The 23,749-nt window shown below is 48.4% G+C and overlaps 1 protein-coding gene across 2 annotated transcripts; it reads left to right on the top strand.

Moving 5' to 3' along the window:
* Positions 1-169: 169 nt before the first annotated feature.
* Positions 170-23,011, top strand: odr4 (odr-4 GPCR localization factor homolog). Of its 2 annotated transcripts, none has more exons than XM_056421742.1 (14): positions 170-276; positions 469-627; positions 2,180-2,296; positions 2,440-2,532; positions 4,576-4,682; positions 4,762-4,798; positions 4,896-5,087; positions 5,726-5,821; positions 6,171-6,218; positions 17,219-17,338; positions 17,433-17,529; positions 19,933-20,133; positions 22,314-22,367; positions 22,894-23,011. In XM_056421742.1, exons 2-14 carry the CDS (start codon positions 529-531, stop codon positions 22,962-22,964), a joined length of 1,332 nt encoding a protein of 443 aa, XP_056277717.1. In that variant the 5' UTR covers positions 170-276; positions 469-528; the 3' UTR covers positions 22,965-23,011. The 2 variants fall into 2 exon arrangements, with proteins under 2 accessions (XP_056277717.1, XP_056277718.1); XM_056421743.1 differs by having other exon boundaries at positions 171-276; positions 4,896-5,039.
* Positions 23,012-23,749: the final 738 nt, after the last annotated feature.

The raw sequence follows: 23,749 nt of genomic DNA, 5'->3' as shown, positions 1-23,749 counted from the left end.
ATTCTCAGTTCAGTGAGTTAGTTAAAGTTTACTGAAAGTGTTTTCCAAACAAAATAAAACATAACACTGTTCCGTTAGTCGTTTTGGCTTTTCGTTGTGTAACTTGACCACCGACACACACATGCGACGAAGCTGTGCGCCGGAAATACGTCACAGCCCAACGCACGTTGGTACATGGAGTTTTTCTTCTCTGCTGACGAACCGCTGCGAGCTGTCAGGACTGGCATCAGGTCGCCTCCTGCTTCATACCTGCTGCCTTCAGGTGCTCCACACGAGGTACCGTCACTCTGACCACACCACGTGACCTAAATGTAGTCAGCTAACATCGGTTTTCCCGACGTTCAGTTGAAGTTGTACGTGGTGTAAACACTTTGGAGTTGGAGTTGTTGTGTGTGCAGATAACGCTAAAAGTAAAGCCTCCTCTTGTTCAGCCGTGTTATTCTTCCACGTCTCCCTTCCTCGATGCAGAGCTTCAGCTAGAGGTCCACACGACCCTCCATCAGCCTCCACCAGCCTCCACCCGGCAGGATGGGGCGCAGCTACATAGTGGAGGAGGCCGTGGAGGGATATCTGACGAGACAGTGTGAACAACAAGCAGGTCCAGTCACAGGCCTGCTGATTGGACAGGTACGGTGGTCCACACACAACTCTGTTGTTGTTGTTGTTGTTGTTGAGTAAAGCATCAAACCAGCTGTAACAATTTGCAAATGTCAGAGGAGGATCCCTCTCCAGGGTGGACAGGAGATGTCACGTGACCAGATGAACAATAGATGTCATGTGACCAGATGAACAATAGATGTCACGTGACCAGATGAACAATAGATGTCATGTGACCAGATGAACAACAGATGTCACGTGACCAGATGAACAATAGATGTCACGTGACCAGATGAACAATAGATGTCATGTGACCAGGTGAACAATAGATGTCATGTGACCAGATGAACAATAGATGTCATGTGACCAGATGAACAATAGATGTCATGTGACCAGATGAATAATAGATGTCATGTGACCAGATGAACAATAGAAGTCATGTGACCAGGTGAACAATAGATGTCATGTGACCAGATGAACAATAGATGTCATGTGACCAGATGAACAATAGATGTCATGTGACCAGATGAATAATAGATGTCATGTGACCAGATGAACAATAGATGTCATGTGACCAGGTGAACAATAGATGTCATGTGACCAGATGAACAATAGATGTCATGTGACCACATGAACAATAGATGTCATGTGACCAGATGAACAATAGATGTCATGTGACCACATGAACAATAGATGTCATGAGACCAGATGAACAATAGATGTCATGTGACCAGATGAACAATAGATGTCATGAGACCAGGTGAACAATAGATGTCATGTGACCACATGAACAATAGATATCATGTGACCAGATAAACAATAGATGTCATGTGACCAGATGAACAATAGATGTCATGTGACCAGATGAACAATAGATGTCATGTGACCAGATGAACAATAGATGTCATGAGACCAGGTGAACAATAGATGTCATGTGACCACATGAACAATAGATATCATGTGACCAGATAAACAATAGATGTCATGTGACCAGATGAACAATAGATGTCATGTGACCACATGAACAATAGATGTCATGAGACCAGATGAACAATAGATGTCATGTGACCAGATGAACAATAGATGTCATGTGACCAGATGAACAATAGATGTCATGTGACCAGATGAACAATAGATGTCATGAGACCAGGTGAACAATAGATGTCATGTGACCACATGAACAATAGATATCATGTGACCAGATAAACAATAGATGTCATGTGACCAGATGAACAATAGATGTCATGTGACCACATGAACAATAGATGTCATGTGACCAGATGAACAATATATGTCATGAGACCAGGTGAACAATAGATGTCATGTGACCACATGAACAATAGATGTCATGTGACCAGATGAACAATAGATGTCATGTGACCAGATGAACAATAGATGTCATGTGACCAGATGAACAATAGATGTCATGTGACCAGATGAACAATAGATGTCATGTGACCAGATGAACAATAGATGTCATGAGACCAGATAAACAGAGTAGAGCGTCGGTGTCTCCTAACGGAGGATTTGCTGTAGGTGTGTGAGCGGTGACACGTTACCATCGTCGACTAAAACGTTTCAGAGCTCAACCCAGAGGGAGTTTGTCGTCATGGCAACCCGGACGCCCCAGAGGGAGGAGCCTCCCGCAGCCGCCGCAGACTCTCCGGATAAGGAGTGGGTGACGGAGCACGCTCGACAGGTGAGAGGAGGCGGGGCTCCGTCCCGACGCACGCTTTGTGTGTTGAAACGTCTTTTTGAAGTCGCTGGAGACTCCGGCTCAGTCAGGATGTTCTCGCAGAATCAAACTATACGAGGGAGGGTTGACCTGGCTTCTGTCGGCAGGTGTCCCGGATGCTGCCCGGCGGCCTGTCTGTGTTGGGAGTCTTTATCGTCACCGACGTCGACGCCAAGGACACGCTCACCACACTCCGACAGGTGGGATTCACACACACACACACACACTGCACATGATGTGCACACACACTGACAGCTGCATGTTTTACATTGGACACAAAAGGGGCAGGAGGAGTAAATTAAAATCAGCTGACAGACTCCAGCTTTGCTTCTAATAGAAGCACAAGTGAACAGACTTAGAAATAAAGAGATTAAAAATCATCAAATGTGAATAAACTCTGATCTTAAAGGGAAACTTTGCACCCTGTTCTGCCAAGTTGTGATGAGGGACTTCGGCACTGCTGCATATCGAACTAGAACGGGCACTCGGTAGAGCGCATACATTCGCATATCACAAGATTGGGCATTGAATTATGAACATTTTGGCATTAGTTGCATGCCAATTGGATAAGAACTTACTCCATCTATGGTAAAAATAAGATTTTGACCTTTTCATGACCTTGACCTTTGACCCGATTGATCCCAAAATTGTATCAAATAGTCCCCGGATAATAACCAATCATCCCACTAAATGTCATACGATTCGGTTTAATACTTTTTGAGTTATGCGAGTAACACGCATACAAATATATAAATACACGGCGATCAAAACATTACCTTTCGCATTTTCAATGCGAAGGTAATCAAGCGCTTCCTAAACTCGTAGCCAGCCAGCAGGGGGCAATGGAGAGGTTTCCTTCACCCAGGGGTTTACGGTCAGGGAGAACCTGGAAAAGTCATGGAATTTGTAAAATGTTCATTGGTCATGTGGATGAACCTGTTCATTGGTCATGAGGATGAACCTGTTCGTTGGTCATGTGGATGAACCCTGTTCGTTGGTCATGTGGATGAACCTGTTCACTGGTCATGTGGATGAACCTGTTTATTGGTCATGTGGATGAACCTGTTCATTGGTCATGAGGATGAACCTGTTCACTGGTCATGTGGATGAACCTGTTTATTGGTCATGTGGATGAACCTGTTCATTGGTCATGTGGATGAACCTGTTCATTGGTCATGTGGATGAACCTGTTCACTGGTCATGTGGATGAACCTGTTCATTGGTCATGTGGATGAACCTGTTCACTGGTCATGTGGATGAACCTGTTCATTGGTCATGAGGATGAACCTGTTCATTGGTCATGTGGATGAACCCTGTTCACTGGTCATGTGGATGAACCTGTTCATTGGTCATGTGGATGAACCTGTTCATTGGTCATGAGGATGAACCTGTTCATTGGTCATGTGGATGAACCTGTTCATTGGTCATGAGGATGAACCTGTTCATTGGTCATGTGGATGAACCCTGTTCACTGGTCATGTGGATGAACCTGTTCATTGGTCATGTGATGAACCTGTTCATTGGTCATGTGGATGAACCTGTTCATTGGTCATGTGGATGAACCCTGTTCATTGGTCATGTGGATGAACCCTGTTCACTGGTCATGTGGATGAACCTGTTCATTGGTCATGTGGATGAACCTGTTCATTGGTCATGTGGATGAACCTGTTCATTGGTCATGAGGATGAACCTGTTCATTGGTCGTGTGGATGAACCTGTTCATTGGTCATGTAGATGAACCCTGTTCATTGGTCATGAGGATGACCCTGTTCATTGGTCATGAGGATGAACCTGTTCATTGGTCATGTGGATGAACCTGTTCATTGGTCATGTGGATGAACCTGTTCATTGGTCATGTGGATGAACCTGTTCATTGGTCATGTGGATGAACCCTGTTCATTGGTCATGTGGATGAACCTGTTCATTGGTCGTGTGGATGAACCTGTTCATTGGTCATGTAGATGAACCCTGTTCATTGGTCATGTGGATGAACCTGTTCACCTGTTGGGAAGCTGTCAGCCTGTGAAAGGTCATAGATGCTCTCCAGAGTAGAAGAGTAATATCTTGTGTTTTACTTATTTTAGTTTGAAATGCACTTCAGTTGAAGAAGAAATGGGTTTTGAGTCCTAATTTGATGGAAAGAGTTGCACATCAGCAGAGATGCATTCAAGTTAAAGCTCTATTTATTTAAAAGTGAATACAATGAGTCATGTTGATGTCCTCTTCCTCTTCCTCGTGTGCAGCTCGTCTTCGCCGTGGAGAAGCTGATCTCCTCCGAGCGTCTGTGGAGCCTCGCGGACGACGACGTCGCCGACTGCGTCGCGCTGCACGTCAACCCCAAAACCAGGAAGTATCCTTTTCTTTAGCCGGGGGGCCGTCCCGTAGGATCAGACGCCTCGCGGGGACGTTCCTCAACCCGCTCGCCTCAGAACCTTCTGCAGAACCTTCGACATCAAAGACCCCAAGGTCCGTGTCCGCCTGTCACGTCTCGCAAACGCCACGCCGGCTTCCCGAAGTCCTGAAGGTCTCAGACCCGCGTTGTGCTCCCTCCCCCCCGACGCAGAGCGTGGCCAAGCCCGCCGACTGGCGGTACCAGGCGGGCGTGAGCTCCTCCTGGAGCTCGGTGTCCTGCAGCCTGAGCGTGGACCTGTTGGTGCCGCTGCCCGACGACAGCACCGGCCTGGAGGCCATGGATACATGTCTAAAGGTGCCTTCACACCAAAAGCAAAACTATTTTTCACGTCGCCCAAAACGCGTGAGTTTACTCGCTCGACCGTTCGCCGTGTTCTCACCATAAGCGTCGAGACGCTCCGCGAGGGCTTATCTCCGTGTCTCGTCTCCGTAAAGACCGTTATCATCTCCTTCATCCACCAGAATATCTCACCACTAGTTCTGCTTTATACTTGTTGTGGACGTCCCACACACTAACGCCCTCGTGTTTGGGTTCATGACATTAATATATATATATATACAGTATATATATATATATATTACATGACATCACCTGTAGGCTCACTCAGCTCGGTCACTTTCACGATGAAGTTACTGTTACGCTTGAAAGACTTCCGCTTCCAGCTACGAGAGAGAACTCAAGAGCTGATTGGCCCGAGTTGCGAGATGACGCCTCCAAAGTTGAATTTCAACTCGGGGCGAAAATTGCGCCGCTGAAGACGCGTCGCCCACATCGCGTCGCCCGGGAAAATATCGCATCTATCGCAGCCACACGCGTCTGTACATTGACTTCTCATGGGATTCGGTCGCGCGAAAAAATAGTTTCGCTTTTGGTGTGAACGCAGCTTTAAGGTTAGAGCCAGAGAGCACACACACACAGTCACGCAAAACACGTGAATGAATCCTTTCAGGAACTACAGTGGGAACTGCTCTTCGTTTCAGGAGGGACTCAGAGTGTGGGCGCGCCAGCTGGAAGGCGGAGTTTGCCTCCTCAACGGCAGGAAGCTGGCGGAGGACTGTGAGCTCGCAGGAGGACAGGTTGTAAACATCAAGGAGTTCCATCTTTATATCTGTGCTCGCTTTGGACGCCTTGCTCGAGGGCACTGTGGCAGCAATGCTGCCAACAGGAGCTCAGAGAGGTGTAGATCCCTCCTGTAGGGCCAGGAGGTTCCCAGATGTTTGACTTTTCAAAATGAAAGCTATTTGCATATTCATAGATTTGGTATTTTTCCCTATAGAGTATTTAAAATACTTTAAAACTAAACATCTGGCAGTGATTCTGAGATGTTGATGAATACCTGACCACCACCTCACAACATCAGGAACTATGTCCAAAACATAAAGAACTGCATCATGACGGGGACTGTCTGTTGTTGTCTCTCCGTAGAAGAGGAACGTGAGACAGGCGTACACGGCTCAGCTGCTCGTCACGCCGGTAAGACACACGAGAACACAGGAGAACACAGGAGAACACACGGGAACACAGGAGAACACACAGGAGAACACAGGAGAACACACGGGAACACAGGAGAACACACGAGAACACAGGAGAACACAGGAGAACACACAAGAACACAGGAGAACACACAGGAGAACACAGGAGAACACAGGAGAACACACGAGAACACAGGAGAACACACGGGAACACAGGAGAACACACGAGAACACAGGAGAACACAGGAGAACACAGGAGAACACAGGAGAACACACGAGAACACAGGAGAACACACGAGAACACAGGAGAACACAGGAGAACACACGAGAACACAGGAGAACACAGGAGAACACACGGGAACACAGGAGAACACACGAGAACACAGGAGAACACAGGAGAACACACGAGAACACAGGAGAACACAGGAGAACACAGGAGAACACAGGAGAACACAGGAGAACACAGGAGAACACGAGAACACAGGAGAACACAGGAGAACACAGGAGAATACAGGAGAACACAGGAGAACACAGGAGAACACAGGAGAACACAGGAGAACACACGAGAACACAGGAGAACACAGGAGAACACAGGAGAACACACGAGAACACAGGAGAACACACGGGAACACAGGAGAACACAGGAGAACACACGAGAACACACGAGAACACAGGAGAACACAGGAGACACAGGAACACAGGAGAACACAGGAGAACACACGAGAACACAGGAGAACACAGGAGAACACACGAGAACACAGGAGAACACACGGGAACACAGGAGAACACAGGAGAACACAGGAGAACACAGGAGAACACAGGAGAACCCAGACAGGAGAACCCAGACAGGAGAACACAGACAGGAGAACACACAGGAGAACACAGGAGAACACAGGAGAACACAGGAGAACACAGGAGAACACACAGGAGAACACAGGAGAACACAGGAGAACACAGGAGAACCGACAGGAGAACCCAGACAGGAGAACACAGGAGAACACAGACAGGAGAACACAGACAGGAGAACACACAGGAGAACACAGGAGAACACACAGGAGAACACAGGAGAACACAGGAGAACACACGGGAACACAAACACAGGAGAACACACAGGAGAACACACGGGAACACAGGAGAACACACGGGAACACAGGAGAACACACAGGAGAACACAGGAGAACACAGGAGAACACAGGAGAACACACGAGAACACAGGAGAACACACAGGAGAACACAGGAGAACACAGGAGAACACAGGGGAACACACGGGAACACAGGAGAACACAGGAGAACACAGGAGAACACACGGGAACACAGGAGAACACACAGGAGAACACAGGAGAACACACGAGAACACAGGAGAACACAGGAGAACACAGGAGAACACACGAGAACACAGGAGAACACACGGGAACACAGGAGAACACAGGAGAACACACGAGAACACAGGAGAACACAGGAGAACACAGGAGAACACACGGGAACACAGGAGAACACACGAGAACACAGGAGAACACAGGAGAACACACGAGAACACAGGAGAACACAGGAGAACACAGGAGAACACAGGAGAACACAGGAGAACACAGGGAACACACGGAACACAGGAGAACACAGGAGAACACAGGAGAACACAGGAGAACACACGGAACACAGGAGAACACAGGAGAACACACAGGAGACACAGAGAACAGGAGAACACAGGAGAACACAGGAGAACACAGGAGAACACAGGAGAACACACAGGAGAACACACGGGAACACAGGAGAACACAGGAGAACACAGGAGAACACAGGAGAACACACGAGAACACAGGAGAACACACGGGAACACAGGAGAACACAGGAACACAGGAGAACACAGGAGAACACAGGAGAACACAGGAGAACACACGGGAACACAGGAGAACACACAGGAACACAGGAGAACACACGAGAACACAGGAGAACACACGAGAACACAGGAGAACACACGAGAACACAGGAGAACACAGGAGAACACACAGGGGAACACAGGAGAACACAGGAGAACACAGGGGAACACAGGAGAACACAGGAGAACACACGGGAACACAGGAGAACACAGGAACACACGAGAACACAGGAGAACACACAGGAACACAGGAGAACACACGAGAACACAGGAGAACAGAGGAGATACAGGAGAACACAGGAACACACGAGAACACAGGAACACAGGAGAACACAGGAGAACACACGAGAACACAGGAGAACACAGGAGAACACAGGAGAACACACGGGAACACAGGAGAACACACAGGAGAACACAGGAGAACACACGGGAACACAGGAGAACACAGGAGAACACACGGGAACACAGGAGAACACAGGAGAACACAGGAGAACACAGGAGAACACACAGGAGAACACACGAGAACACAGGAGAACACAGGAGAACACAGGAGAACACACGAGAACACAGGAGAACACACGAGAACACAGGAGAACACACGAGAACACAGGAGAACACAGGAGAACACAGGAGAACACAGGAGAACACAGGAGAACACAGGAGAACACAGGAGAACACACGGGAACACAGGAGAACACAGGAGAACACAGGAGAACACAGGAGAACACACAGGAGAACACAGGAGAACACAGGAGAACACACAGGAGAACACACAGGAGAACACAGGAGAACACAGGAGAACACAGGAGAACACACGAGAACACAGGAGAACACAGGAGAACACACAGGAGAACACAGGAGAACACAGGAGAACACAGGAGAACACACGAGAACACAGGAGAACACACGAGAACACAGGAGAACACAGGAGAACACAGGAGAACACAGGAGAACACACAGGAACACAGGAGAACACAGGAGAACACAGGAGAACACACGGAGAACACAGGAGAACACACGGGAACACACGGGAACACAGGAGAACACAGGAGAACACACAGGAGAACACAGGAGAACACACAGGAGAACACAGGAGAACACAGGAACACAGGAGAACACACGGGAACACAGGAGAACACGAGAACACACGGGAACACAGGAGAACACAGGAGAACCGACAGGAGAACCCAGACAGGAGAACACAGGAGAACACAGGAGAACACAGGAGAACACAAGAACACAGGAGAACACACGAGAACACAGGAGAACACACGAGAACACAGGAGAACACACGAGAACACAGGAGAACACACGGGAACACAGGAGAACACACAGGAGAACACAGGAGAACACACAGGAGAACACAGGAGAACACAGGAGAACACACGGGAACACAGGAGAACACACGGAGACACAGAGAACACAGGAACACAGGAGACACAGGAACACAGGAGAACACAGGAAACACAGAACACAGAACACAGGAGAACACAGGAGAACACAGACAGGAGAACACAGAACACAGGAGACACAGAGAACACAGGAGAACACAGGAGAACACAGGAGAACACAGGAGACACAGAGAACACAGGAGAACACAGGAGAACACACGAACACAGGAGAACACAGGAGAACACAGGAGAACACACAGAGAACACAGGAGAACACAGGAGAACACAGACAGGAGAACACAGGAGAACACACAGAACACAGGAGAACACACGAGAACACAGGAGAACACACGAGAACACAGGAGAACACAGGAGAACACACGAGAACACACGAGAACACAGGAGAACACACGAGAACACACGAGAACACAGGAGAACACACACGAGAACACAGGAGAACACACGGGAACACAGGAGAACACACAGGAGAACACAGGAGAACACAGGAGAACACAGGAGAACACAGGAGAACACAGGAGAACACAGGAGAACACACGAGAACACAGGAGAACACACGGGAACACACAGGAGAACACAGGAGAACACACAGGAGAACACAGGAGAACACACGAGAACACAGGAGAACACACAGGAGAACACACGGGAACACAGGAGAACACACGAGAACACAGGAGAACACAGGAGAACACACGAGAACACAGGAGAACACACAGGAACACAGGAGAACACAGGAGAACACACGAGAACACAGGAGAACACAGGAGAACACAGGAGAACACAGGAGAACACAGGAGAACACAGGAGAACACAGGAACACAGGAGAACACAGGAGAACACACGAGAACACAGGAGAACACAGGAGAACACACGGGAACACAGGAGAACACACGAGAACACAGGAGAACACACGGGAACACAGGAGAACACACAGGAGAACACAGGAGAACACAGGAGAACACAGGAGAACACAGGAGAACACACAGGAACACAGGAGAACACAGGAGAACACAGGAGAACACACGAGAACACAGGAGAACACAGGAGAACACACAGGAGAACACAGGAGAACACACGGGAACACACGAGAACACAGGAGAACACAGGAGAACACACGGGAACACACGAGAACACAGGAGAACACAGGAGAACACACAGGAGAACACAGGAGAACACAGGAGAACACACGGGAACACAGGAGAACACAGGAGAACACACGGGAACACAGGAGAACACAGGAGAACACACAGGAGAACACAGGAGAACACAGGAGAACACAGACAGGAGAACACAGACAGGAGAACCGACAGGAGAACCCAGACAGGAGAACACAGGAGAACACAGACAGGAGAACACAGGAGAACACACGAGAACACAGGAGAACACAGGAGAACACACGGGAACACAGGAGAACACAGGAGAACACAGGAGAACACACGAGAACACAGGAGAACACACGGGAACACAGGAGAACACAGGAGAACACACGGGAACACAGGAGAACACAGGAGAACACACGGGAACACAGGAGAACACAGGAGAACACAGGAGAACACAGGAACACAGGAGAACACAGGAGAACACAGGAGAACACAGGAGAACACACAGGAGAACACAGGAGAACACAGGAGAACACAGGAGAACACACAGGAGAACACAGGAGAACACACGGGAACACAGGAGAACACAGGAGAACACAGGAGAACACACGAGAACACAGGAGAACACAGGAGAACACAGGAGAACACAGGAGAACACAGGAGAACACAGGAGAACACAGGAGAACACACGGGAACACAGGAGAACACACGGGAACACAGGAGAACACACGAGAACACAGGAGAACACACGGGAACACAGGAGAACACAGGAGAACACAGGAGAACACAGGAGAACACACAGGAGAACACAGGAGAACACACGGGAACACAGGAGAACACAGGAGAACACAGGAGAACACAGGAGAACACAGGAGAACACAGGAGAACACAGGAGAACACAGGAGAACACACAGGAGAACACAGGAGAACACACAGGAGAACACAGGAGAACACAGGAGAACACACAGGAGAACACAGGAGAACACAGGAGAACACAGGAGAACACACGAGAACACAGGAGAACACAGGAGAACACAGGAGAACACACAGGAGAACACAGGAGAACACACAGGAGAACACAGGAGAACACACAGGAGAACACAGGAGAACACACGGGAACACAGGAGAACACAGGAGAACACACAGGAGAACACACGGGAACACAGGAGAACACAGGAGAACACAGGAGAACACAGGAGAACACACAGGAGAACACAGGAGAACACACGGGAACACAGGAGAACACACAGGAGAACACAGGAGAACACACGGAACACAGGAGAACACACGAGAACACAGGAGAACACACAGGAGAACACAGGAGAACACACGGGAACACAGGAGAACACAGGAGAACACACGAGAACACAGGAGAACACAGGAGAACACAGGAGAACACAGGAACACAGGAGAACACAGGAGAACACAGGAGAACACACGGGAACACAGGAGAACACACAGGAGAACACACGAGAACACAGGAGAACACACAGGAGAACACAGGAGAACACACGGGAACACAGGAGAACACACAGGAGAACACACGGGAACACAGGAGAACACACAGGAGAACACACAGGAGAACACAGGAGAACACAGGAGAACACAGGAGAACACAGGAGAACACAGGAGAACACACAGGAGAACACAGGAGAACACACGGGAACACAGGAGAACACACGGGAACACAGGAGAACACACGAGAACACAGGAGAACACACAGAGAACACAGGAGAACACAGGAGAACACACAGGAGAACACACGGGAACACAGGAGAACACAGGAGAACACAGGAGAACACAGGAGAACACAGGAGAACACAGGAGAACACAGGAGAACACACGGGAACACAGGAGAACACACGGGAACACAGGAGAACACACAGGAGAACACAGGAGAACACACGGGAACACAGGAGAACACAGGAGAACACAGGAGAACACACGGGAACACAGGAGAACACAGGAGAACACAGGAGAACACAGGAGAACACAGGAGAACACAGGAGAACACAGGAGAACACACGAGAACACAGGAGAACACACACGAGAACACAGGAGAACACACAGGAGAACACAGGAGAACACAGGAGAACACAGGAGAACACACGAGAACACAGGAGAACACAGGAGAACACAGGAGAACACACGGGAACACACAGGAGAACACACGGGAACACAGGAGAACACAGGAGAACACAGGAGAACACAGGAGAACACACGGGAACACAGGAGAACACAGGAGAACACAGGAGAACACAGGAGAACACACGGGAACACAGGAGAACACACAGGAGAACACAGGAGAACACACAGGAGAACACAGGAGAACACACGGGAACACAGGAGAACCGACAGGAGAACCCAGACAGGAGAACACAGGAGAACACAGACAGGAGAACACAGGAGAACACACGAGAACACAGAACACACAGGAGAACACAGGAGAACACACGAGAACACACGAGAACACACGAGAACACACGAGAACACAGGAGAACACAGGAGAACACAGGAGAACACAGGAGAACACAGGAAACACAGGAGAACACAGGAGAAAACACAGGAGAACACAGGAGAACACAGGAGAACACAGGAGAACACAGGAGACACACGGAGAACACAGGAGAACACAGGAGAACACAGGGGAACACAGGAGAACACAGGAGAACACACAGGAGAACACAGGAGAACACACAGGAGAACACACGGGAACACAGGAGAACACAGACAGGAGAACACAGGAGAACACAGGAGAACACACAGGAGAACACAGGAGAACACAGGAGAACACAGGAGAACACAGGGGAACACAGGAGAACACACAGGAGAACACAGACAGGAGAACAGACAGGAGAACACAGGAGAACACAGGAACACAGAGAACACAGGAGAACACACAGGAGAACACAGGAGAACACAGGAGAACACAGGAGAACACAGGGGAACACACAGGAGAACACAGGAGGACACAGGAGACACAGGAGAACACACGGAGAACACAGGAGAACACAGGAGAACACAGGAGAACACAGGAGAACACAGGAGACACAGGACACAGGAGAACACACGAGAACCGACAGGAGAACCCAGACAGGAGAACACAGGAGAACACAGACAGGAGAACACAGACAGGAGAACACAGGAGAACCCAGACAGGAGAACACAGACAGGAGAACAGACAGGAGAACACAGACAGGAGAACCCAGACAGGAGAACACAGGAGAACACAGACAGGAGAACACAGACAGGAGAACAGACAGGAGAACCCAGACAGGAGAACACAGACAGGAGAACACAGACAGGAGAACACAGGAGAACACAGGAGAACCGACAGGAGAACCCAGACAGGAGAACACAGGAGAACACAGACAGGAGAACACAGGAGAACACAGGAGAACACACAGGAGAACACACGAGAACACAGGAGAACACACGGGAACACAGGAGAACACAGGAGAACACGGGAACACAGGAGAACACAGGAGAACACAGGAGAACACAGGAGAACACAGGAGAACACACAGGAGAACACAGGAGAACACACGAGAACACACGAGAACACAGGAGAACACACGGGAACACAGGAGAACACAGAGAACACACAGGAGAACACACGGAACACAGGAGAACACAGGAGAACACAGACAGGAGAACACACAGGAGAACCGACAGGAGAACCCAGACAGGAGAACACAGGAGAACACAGGAGAACACAGGAACACAGGAAAACACACGGGAACACAGGGGAACACAGAACACAGGAGAACACACAGAACACAGGAGAACACAGGGGAACACACGAGAACACAGGAGAACACAGGGAGAACACACGAGAACACAGGAGAACACACAGGAGAACACACGGGAACACAGGAGAACACACAGGAGAACACACGGGAGAACACACGAGAACACACGGGAGAACACACAGGAGAACACAGGAGAACACAGGAGAACACACGGGAGAACACACGAGAACACGGGAGAACACAGGAGAACACAGGAGAACACACGGGAGAACACACAGGAGAACACACGAGAACACAGGAGAACACACAAGAACACAGGAGAACACACAAGAACACAGGCTTCCTGTGTGTGACGGGATGATGACTTCCTGTGTGTGACGGGATGATGACTTCCTGTGTGTGACGGGATGATGACTTCCTGTGTGTGACGGGATGATGACTTCCTGTGTGTGACGGGATGATGACTTCCTGTGTGACGGGATGATGACTTCCTGTGTGACGGGATGATGACTTCCTGTGTGTGACGGATGATGACTTCCTGTGTGTGACGGGATGATGACTTCCTGTGTGACGGGATGATGACTTCCTGTGTGTGACGGGATGATGACTTCCTGTGTGTGACGGGATGATGACTTCCTGTGTGTGACGGATGATGACTTCCTGTGTGACGGGATGATGACTTCCTGTGTGTGACGGATGATGACTTCCTGTGTGTGACGGGATGATGACTTCCTGTGTGTGACGGGGTGATGACTTCCTGTGTGTGACGGGATGATGACTTCCTGTGTGACGGATGATGACTTCCTGTGTGTGACGGGATGATGACTTCCTGTGTGTGACGGGATGATGACTTCCTGTGTGTGACGGGATGATGACTTCCTGTGTGTGACGGGATGATGACTTCCTGTGTGTGACGGATGATGACTTCCTGTGTGTGACGGGATGATGACTTCCTGTGTGTGACGGATGATGACTTCCTGTGTGACGGGATGATGACTTCCTGTGTGACAGGATGATGACTTCCTGTGTGTGACGGATGATGACTTCCTGTGTGACGGATGATGACTTCCTGTGTGTGACGGGATGATGACTTCCTGTGTGTGACGGGATGATGACTTCCTGTGTGTGACGGGATGATTCAATTCAATTCAATTCAATTCAATTCAGTTTATTTGTATAGCCCAATTTCACAAATTACAAATTTGTCTCGGAGTGCTTTACAATCTGTACACATAGACATCCCTGCCCCAAAACCTCACATCGGACCAGGAAAAACTCCCAAATAACCAGGGGGAAACAAGGGAAGAAACCTGGAGGAGAGCAACAGAGGAGGACTCCTCTCCTAGGATGGACAGATGCAATAGATGTAATGTGTACAGAAGGACAGATTTAGAGTTAAAATACATTCAATGAATATGACAGAGTGTATGAATAGTTCATAGTAGGCATATTCCACGATGGAGACCTCCACGATCCATCAGGCAGATGGCGGTGGGGAGGACAGTGGCGTAGTCATGAGCAGGAATTCCACGACCCAGACGATCCATCAGGCAGATAGGATCTATGCCGTCTCATAGGGTCCGATGACCCCATGAGACGAAGTCAAAAGGACTTCCAGGAGAAAGCAGAGTTAGTAGCGTGTGATTGAGAGATGAAAATTCATCCTTAAGGAGAAAAGAGGAGATAGGTACTCAGTGCATCCTAAACGTCCCCCGGCAGCTATAAGCCTATAGCAGCATATCAAGGGGCTGGACCAGGGCAAACCTGATTCAGCCCTAACTATAAGCTCTGTCAAAGAGGAAGGTCTTAAGTCTACTCTTAAACGAGGTGACTGTGTCTGCCTCCCGTCACACACACTTCCTGTGTGTGACGGGGTGATGACTTCCTGTGTGTGACGGGGTGATGACTTCCTGTGTGTGACGGGGTGATGACTTCCTGTGTGACGATGATGACTTCCTGTGTGACGGATGATGACTTCCTGTGTGACGGATGATGACTTCTGTGTGACGGGTGATGACTTCCTGTGTGACGGGGTGATGACTTCCTGTGTGTGACGGGGTGATGACTTCCTGTGTGTGACGGGGTGATGACTTCCTGTGTGTGACGGGATGATGACTTCCTGTGTGACGGGGTGATGACTTCCTGTGTGTGACGGGATGATGACTTCCTGTGTGTGACGGGATGATGACTTCCTGTGTGTGACGGGATGATGACTTCCTGTGTGTGACGGGGTGATGACTTCCTGTGTGACGGGATGATGACTTCCTGTGTGTGACGGGATGATGACTTCCTGTGTGTGACGGATGATGACTTCCTGTGTGTGACGGGATGATGACTTCCTGTGTGTGACGGGATGATGACTTCCTGTGTGTGACGGGATGATGACTTCCTGTGTGTGACGGGATGATGACTTCCTGTGTGTGGATGATGACTTCCTGTGTGTGACGGATGATGACTTCCTGTGTGTGACGGGATGATGACTTCCTGTGTGTGACGGGATGATGACTTCCTGTGTGTGACGGGATGATGACTTCCTGTGTGTGACGGGATGATGACTTCCTGTGTGTGACGGGATGATGACTTCCTGTGTGTGACAGGATGATGACTTCCTGTGTGTGACGGGATGATGACTTCCTGTGTGTGACGGGATGATGACTTCCTGTGTGTGACGGGATGACTTCCTGTGTGACAGGATGATGACTTCCTGTGTGTGACGGGATGATGACTTCCTGTGTGTGACGGGATGATGACTTCCTGTGTGTGACGGGATGATGACTTCCTGTGTGTGACGGGATGATGACTTCCTGTGTGTGACGGGGTGATGACTTCCTGTGTGTGACGGGGTGATGACTTCCTGTGTGTGACAGGATGAGCGGAGGTCCCCAGACGCGGTCCGGCGGTGTGGCGGCGGCCTTCGGCTCCGGGGGGCCGTCCACAGCAGAGCGTACCTGCACAGCAACAAACCCAAAGCCAAGCTGGCCGAGAAGGTGATCGTCACCTGGAGACGACGTCCAATCAAAATCCAGAAGCTTTATCGCCACGGCGACTTCCTTTTAACCACAACGTCTCCGTTGCGGTCAGCTGCTGAAGAGAGACGCCGTGTCTACGGTGGCCACGAGGGCTCAGATGCTGCTGGAGGAGCTGCTGACGGCAGACGGGGAGAGCAGACATCAGAGAGGTACACACACCGGTGTGCTCCACCAATCAGGGGCCTTTGTTTTCCAGATCGTGGAAGTCAAGGTGACGGTTGCGGTCGGAGTGGTGGGCGGGGTTTAGGGTCAACCAATCACAGTGAAGAGGGGTTCACGCGCCGAAAGGAAGATATTCAATCAGTTTATTTTATGCAGCCCAATATCATAAATGACGAATTCTCCTCAGAGGGGTTTACAGTCTGTACACATACGACGCCCCTGACCTTTGACCTCAGGAAAAACCCAATAAGTAGAAACAAACTCTGGGGGAAAAAAAGGTGAATAACCCTTGAGGAGAGCAAGGAGGATCCCTCTCCAGGTTGGACAGGTGAGGAGATGTCATGTGACCAGATGATCAATAGATGTCATGTGACCAGATGAACAATAGATGTCACGTGACCAGATGAACAATAGATGTCATGTGACCAGATGAACAATAGATGTCATGTGACCAGATGAACAATAGATGTCATGTGACCAGATGAACAATAGATGTCATGTGACCAGATGAACAATAGATGTCATGTGACCAGGTGAACAATAGATGTCACGTGACCAGATGAACAATAGATGTCATGTGACCAGATGAACAATAGATGTCATGTGACCAGATGAACAATAGATGTCATGTGACCAGGTGAACAATAGATGTCATGTGACCAGATGAACAATAGATGTCATGTGACCAGGTGAACAATAGATGTCATGTGACCAGGTGAACAATAGATGTCATGTGACCAGATGAACAATAGATGTCATGTGACCAGGTGAACAATAGATGTCATGTGACCAGATGAACAATAGATGTCATGTGACCAGATGAACAATATGTCATGTGACCAGTTGAACAATAGATGTCATGTGACCAGATGAACAATAGATGTCATGTGACCAGATGAACAATAGATGTCATGTGACCAGATGAACAATAGATGTCATGTGACCAGATGAACAATAGATGTCATGTGACCAGATGAACAATAGATGTCATGTGACCAGATGAACAATAGATGTCATGTGACCAGATGAACAATAGATGTCATGTGACCAGATGATCAATAGATGTCATGTGACCAGATGAACAATAGATGTCATGTGACCAGATGAACAATAGATGTCATGTGACCAGATGAACAATAGATGTCATGTGACCAGATGAACAATAGATGTCATGTGACCAGATGAACAATAGATGTCATGTGACCAGATGAACAATAGATGTCATGTGACCAGATGAACAATAGATGTCATGTGACCAGATGAACAATAGATGTCATGAGACCAGGTGAACAATAGATGTCATGTGACCAGATGAACAATAGATGGCATGTGACCAGATGAACAATAGATGTCATGTGACCAGATGATCAATAGATGTCATGTGACCAGATGAACAATAGATGTCATGTGACTAGATGAACAATAGATGTCATGTGACCAGATGAACAATAGATGTCATGAGACCAGATGAACAATAGATGTCATGTGACCTGATGAACACTAGATGTCATGTGACCAGATGATCAATAGATGTCATGTGACCAGATGAACAATAGATGTCATGTGACCAGATGAACAATAGATGTCATGTGACCAGATGATCAATAGATGTCATGTGACCTGATGATCAATAGATGTCATGTGACCAGATGAACAATAGATGTCATGTGACCAGAATGGATCATCACAGAGTTGCATAGACACGAGATGTGGGGAAATGATTCACAGACAAATAAACAATGCACCAAGAGAACGTGCATCCCTGTGGCGAAGGTTTTTTAAATCCATACGCGTTGTTCATATGGCCTGAAGGTCCTGAAATATTAGTTTATATGAACGACTCCGAATCCCCAAAGATGTGAGTGCTGTCACTCAAATCTATAGAACCGCTCCGTCGTGGCCGTTTGACCACAAACAACATAAATCAAATGTACGCAGCCAAAAGAAAGCGTCGTCCATTCAGGATTCTGTTTGTCTGATCATTTATCTACTAAACAAACAAAAGAACAAAGGAATTCCTGCGCTGGTAAAAAACCATAGGCGTACCCAGGTGCATGCTGGTCCTGTACCAATGGGGGGGGGGGGGAGTTGTCTGTTTGTATACGTCAACAAAAAGATGAAAAACAATGGAAATATCAGTTAAAGTCCATGTTTACTGTGTTGTGTACCATGTATATAAAAGCAACTAAATGGGGAACAACACATCGACATGAATGCACCTTCAGGTCAGTCGACGATGTCTTGAGAGGAGAGGTTGTCGGGAAATGAAGGACAATGTAATACCACGTTGTCGCCACTAGAGGCAGCGGCTTTCTTCACGGCAACATTCGTCTGGGAAGTGTTTATATTGGAGCCGTCTGACCCCCCCCCATGACTCTCCTTTCCTTCAGAGTTCTGTCTCCCCCGTCGAGTCTTCTGCCCGGTGACGGCGAGCGGGCCGGTGTGCGTGTGCGACTACCTCTTCGGTGACGAGGGCCTGGCGGAGGTGACCGACCGGCTGAAGGAGATGCTGGACATCGACGCCCAAGAGGGAGACCTGGACACCAGGCAGGAAACGCCCGCTGAGGTCCGAGAGAGAGAGGCGGCGGCAGGTAGGAAGAGTGGATCATCACACGACATCATCGTTTTAATCTAGAGCACATTGGGGTCAAAGCATAGGCCGCATCGTTGAAGTGGACTCGGTCACATGACGTCACCCAGTGCTTTGTAGATTTGCGTTTTGAAGCCTTGAGTTCGGCTTTCTCGTCGTCGCCATCTTGGTTTTTGGTTGTTGTTGTGTTTGCAGTGACACTAGAGCACAGGTGTCAAACATAAGGCCCGCCGGCTGAATCCAGCCCGCCACGTCATTTTATGCGTCCCCTGATGGCTGGGAAGACATATAAAGACTTTTAAGAAAAATATCCTCTGCTTTTATTTTGAAGGTTTCAAATTAAACGGATTTATGTTATAATATTAGAGAAATGTTCTTATGTAACAATATCTCTACACTCAAATAAACAATAATCAAATGCAAAGAGAGTTATTTCACAATATGATTGAGTAGTTTATCGAGTGTCATAGTTACAACCCTTTGATGCCATGATGCTGGCGTGGCCCATGAGGTTGCCCCCCCGGCCCTAGAGGGTAGAGCTAATACAACAGAAGGCTGAATACAATATTTTTAAGGGATCAAAATGTGACTTAACTTTCACACTGAAAGAGTGAAATCTCAAACTCAGCGCTGTGGGAGCGACCTGTCCATCACAGGAAGCCGCTCCAGAGCAACCCTGACCCTCTGGCCAAATATGGATCACTACCTTAGTCATGAGTACCTGGAAGAACTCCATCCAAAGTCCAACTGAAACTGAAGCATTTCCACAGCTGAGTGGTGTGTTTACAGTGAAGCTGTCAGAACTCCTTTAAATCAACTTTGAGAACCTCATTTCAACAGAGCTGAATGGGGTTCCTGAGATGTTCAGAGGTCATCCCTGTTCGTGAATGGGGTTCCTGAGGTGTTCTGAGGTCATCCCTGTTCGTGAATCGGGTTCCTGAGATGTTCAGAGGTCATCCCTGTTCGTGAATGGGGTTCCTGAGGTGTTCTGAGGTCATCCCTGTTCGTGAATCGGGTTCCTGAGATGTTCTGAGGTCATCTCTGTTCGTGAATGGGGTTCCTGAGGTGTTCTGAGGTCATCCCTGTTCGTGAATCGGGTTCCTGAGGTGTTCTGAGGTCATCCCTGTTCGTGAATCGGGTTCCTGAGATGTTCTGAGGTCATCCCTGTTCGTGAATCGGGTTCCTGAGATGTTCAGAGGTCATCCCTGTTCGTGAATCGGGTTCCTGAGATGTTCTGAGGTCATCTCTGTTCGTGAATCGGGTTCCTGAGATGTTCTGAGGTCATCTCTGTTCGTGAATCGGGTTCCTGAGATGTTCAGAGGTCATCCCTGTTCGTGAATCGGGTTCCTGAGGTGTTCTGAGGTCATCCCTGTTCGTGAATGGGGTTCCTGAGATGTTCTGAGGTCATCCCTGTTCGTGAATCGGGTTCCTGAGATGTTCTGAGGTCATCCCTGTTCGTGAATCGGGTTCCTGAGATGTTCAGAGGTCATCCCTGTTCGTGAATCGGGTTCCTGAGGTGTTCTGAGGTCATCCCTGTTCGTGAATGGGGTTCCTGAGATGTTCTGAGGTCATCCCTGTTCGTGAATGGGGTTCCTGAGGTGTTCTGACGTCATCCCTGTTCGTGAATCGGGTTCCTGAGGTGTTCTGAGGTCATCCCTGTTCGTGAATCGGGTTCCTGAAGTGTTCTGAGGTCATCCCTGTTCGTGAATCGGGTTCCTGAGATGTTCTGAGGTCATCCCTGTTCGTGAATCGGGTTCCTGAGATGTTCTGAGGTCATCCCTGTTCGTGAATCGGGTTCCTGAGGTGTTCTGAGGTCATCCCTGTTCGTGAATCGGGTTCCTGAGGTGTTCTGAGGTCATCCCTGTTCGTGAATCGGGTTCCTGAGATGTTCTGAGGTCATCCCTGTTCGTGAATCGGGTTCCTGAGATGTTCTGAGGTCATCCCTGTTCGTGAATCGGGTTCCTGAGATGTTCTGAGGTCATCCCTGTTCGTGAATCGGGTTCCTGAGGTGTTCTGAGGTCATCCCTGTTTGTGAATCGGGTTCCTGAGATGTTCTGAGGTCATCCCTGTTCGTGAATCGGGTTCCTGAGGTGTTCTGAGGTCATCCCTGTTCGTGAATCGGGTTCCTGAGGTGTTCTGAGGTCATCCCTGTTCGTGAATCGGTGTGCTGTGTGTTCCCAGAGCCCACCGAGGAAGCCATTGAAGCGCCGGAGCCCAAGAAGAGCAGCTACATTGGTAAAAGAACAACTGGAAAACATCCTCATGGCGTCACCACAGCGTAGCAGATACTCACATGGACCTCTTTACAACATGCTAATAAGAATAATAATACATTTAATTTATGTAGCGCCTTTTAAGGTGCTCAAAGACTCTTTACATGTTATATTCACACACCGAAGACGCAGCTACAGGGAGAAATTGAGGGTTAAGCTTCTTGCTCAAGGACACATCGACTTGGCCGGGGATTGAACCGCCAACCCCCTGATTGAAAGACAGACCTGCTAACCACTGACCCTCAGTTGCCCCGAGTTCAAAGTGTTACAGGAAGTTCAACTGGATAAGTGGTTCCCCGCCCCTTTTCCCAGCATGCACTGTGGAGGAAGTTGCTTTCTTAATGAAGGAAATAGGAGGGAGACATTGATATCCTGTTAGATTGTGTTTTCAGTGGGTTCAGATAATCATCTGTTACTATAATAGACTTTTTAAATGTGTTACAAATTCAGGACTTACGAGTGTGTCCTCATTTGTTCTCTCTGTTTAGGTGTTGCCATGACTACCGTCGTCGCCCTTCTTGCCGCAGCTGCCTCGATGCTCTACGTGAACGACGTTTGACGCTCACAGATACACACACGGTTAATAAAGCTTTGTTGTTAAGATTTCTACAAAGTGTCCGTTGAATCATGAAATTCAAATTGTGTTCTTGTTTTTAATGAGCCATTCCTTATATATATATATATGAATTAGTTTTGTTACCTGGACCCTATTTCTTCATAGACAACGCATTCTTTCTAAAAATTCATATAAAAAGAATACGATGTATTTTTTTTAGATATATAGAAAATATATATGGACATACACCTGTATATGTACACTACCGTTCAAAAGTTTGGAATCACTTAGAAATGTCCTTATTTTTCAAAGAAAAGCATTGTTTTTTTCAATGAAGATAACATTAAATCAATCAGAAATACACTCTATACATTGTTAATGTGGTAAATGACTATTCTAGGTGGAAACGTCTGGTTTCTAATTAAATATCTCCAGAGGTGTATAGAGGCCCATTTCCATCAACTATCACTCCAGTGTTCTAATGGTACATTGTGTCTGATAATCGCCTTAGAAGACTAATGGATGATTAGAAAACCCTTGAAAACCCTTGAAAACCCTTGTGCAATTATGTTAGCACAGCTGAAAACTGTTTTGCTGATGAGAGAAGCTATAAAACTGGCCTTCCTTTGAGCTAGTTGATTATCTGGAGCATCACATTTGTGGGTTCGATAAGACCAGGGGTCCCCAAACTTTTTCCTAAGAGGGCCACATTACGTTTGCCTTGTCTGCTGGAGGGCCAGCCGGGGGGGGGTGCTAGTGAGAATGTGCTCACCTGTGTACGCGCATCA

Source organism: Pseudoliparis swirei, chromosome 8 (assembly GCF_029220125.1).
Source record: "Pseudoliparis swirei isolate HS2019 ecotype Mariana Trench chromosome 8, NWPU_hadal_v1, whole genome shotgun sequence".
NCBI classification, from domain to species: domain Eukaryota; kingdom Metazoa; phylum Chordata; class Actinopteri; order Perciformes; family Liparidae; genus Pseudoliparis; species Pseudoliparis swirei.
This window is presented reverse-complemented; position numbering and strand designations above follow the sequence as displayed.

Bases quoted from the DNA above. Each gene is read 5' to 3' on its own strand.
- odr4 (XM_056421742.1), top strand. From the start codon at position 529: ATGGGGCGCAGCTACATAGTGGAGGAGGCCGTGGAGGGATATCTGACG. The intron at 5,088-5,725 runs GTGAGTTTACTC...TCTTCGTTTCAG, and splicing joins TTTCACGTCGCCCAAAACGC to GAGGGACTCAGAGTGTGGGC. The intron at 20,134-22,313 runs GTAGGAAGAGTG...GTGTGTTCCCAG, and splicing joins AGAGAGAGAGGCGGCGGCAG to AGCCCACCGAGGAAGCCATT.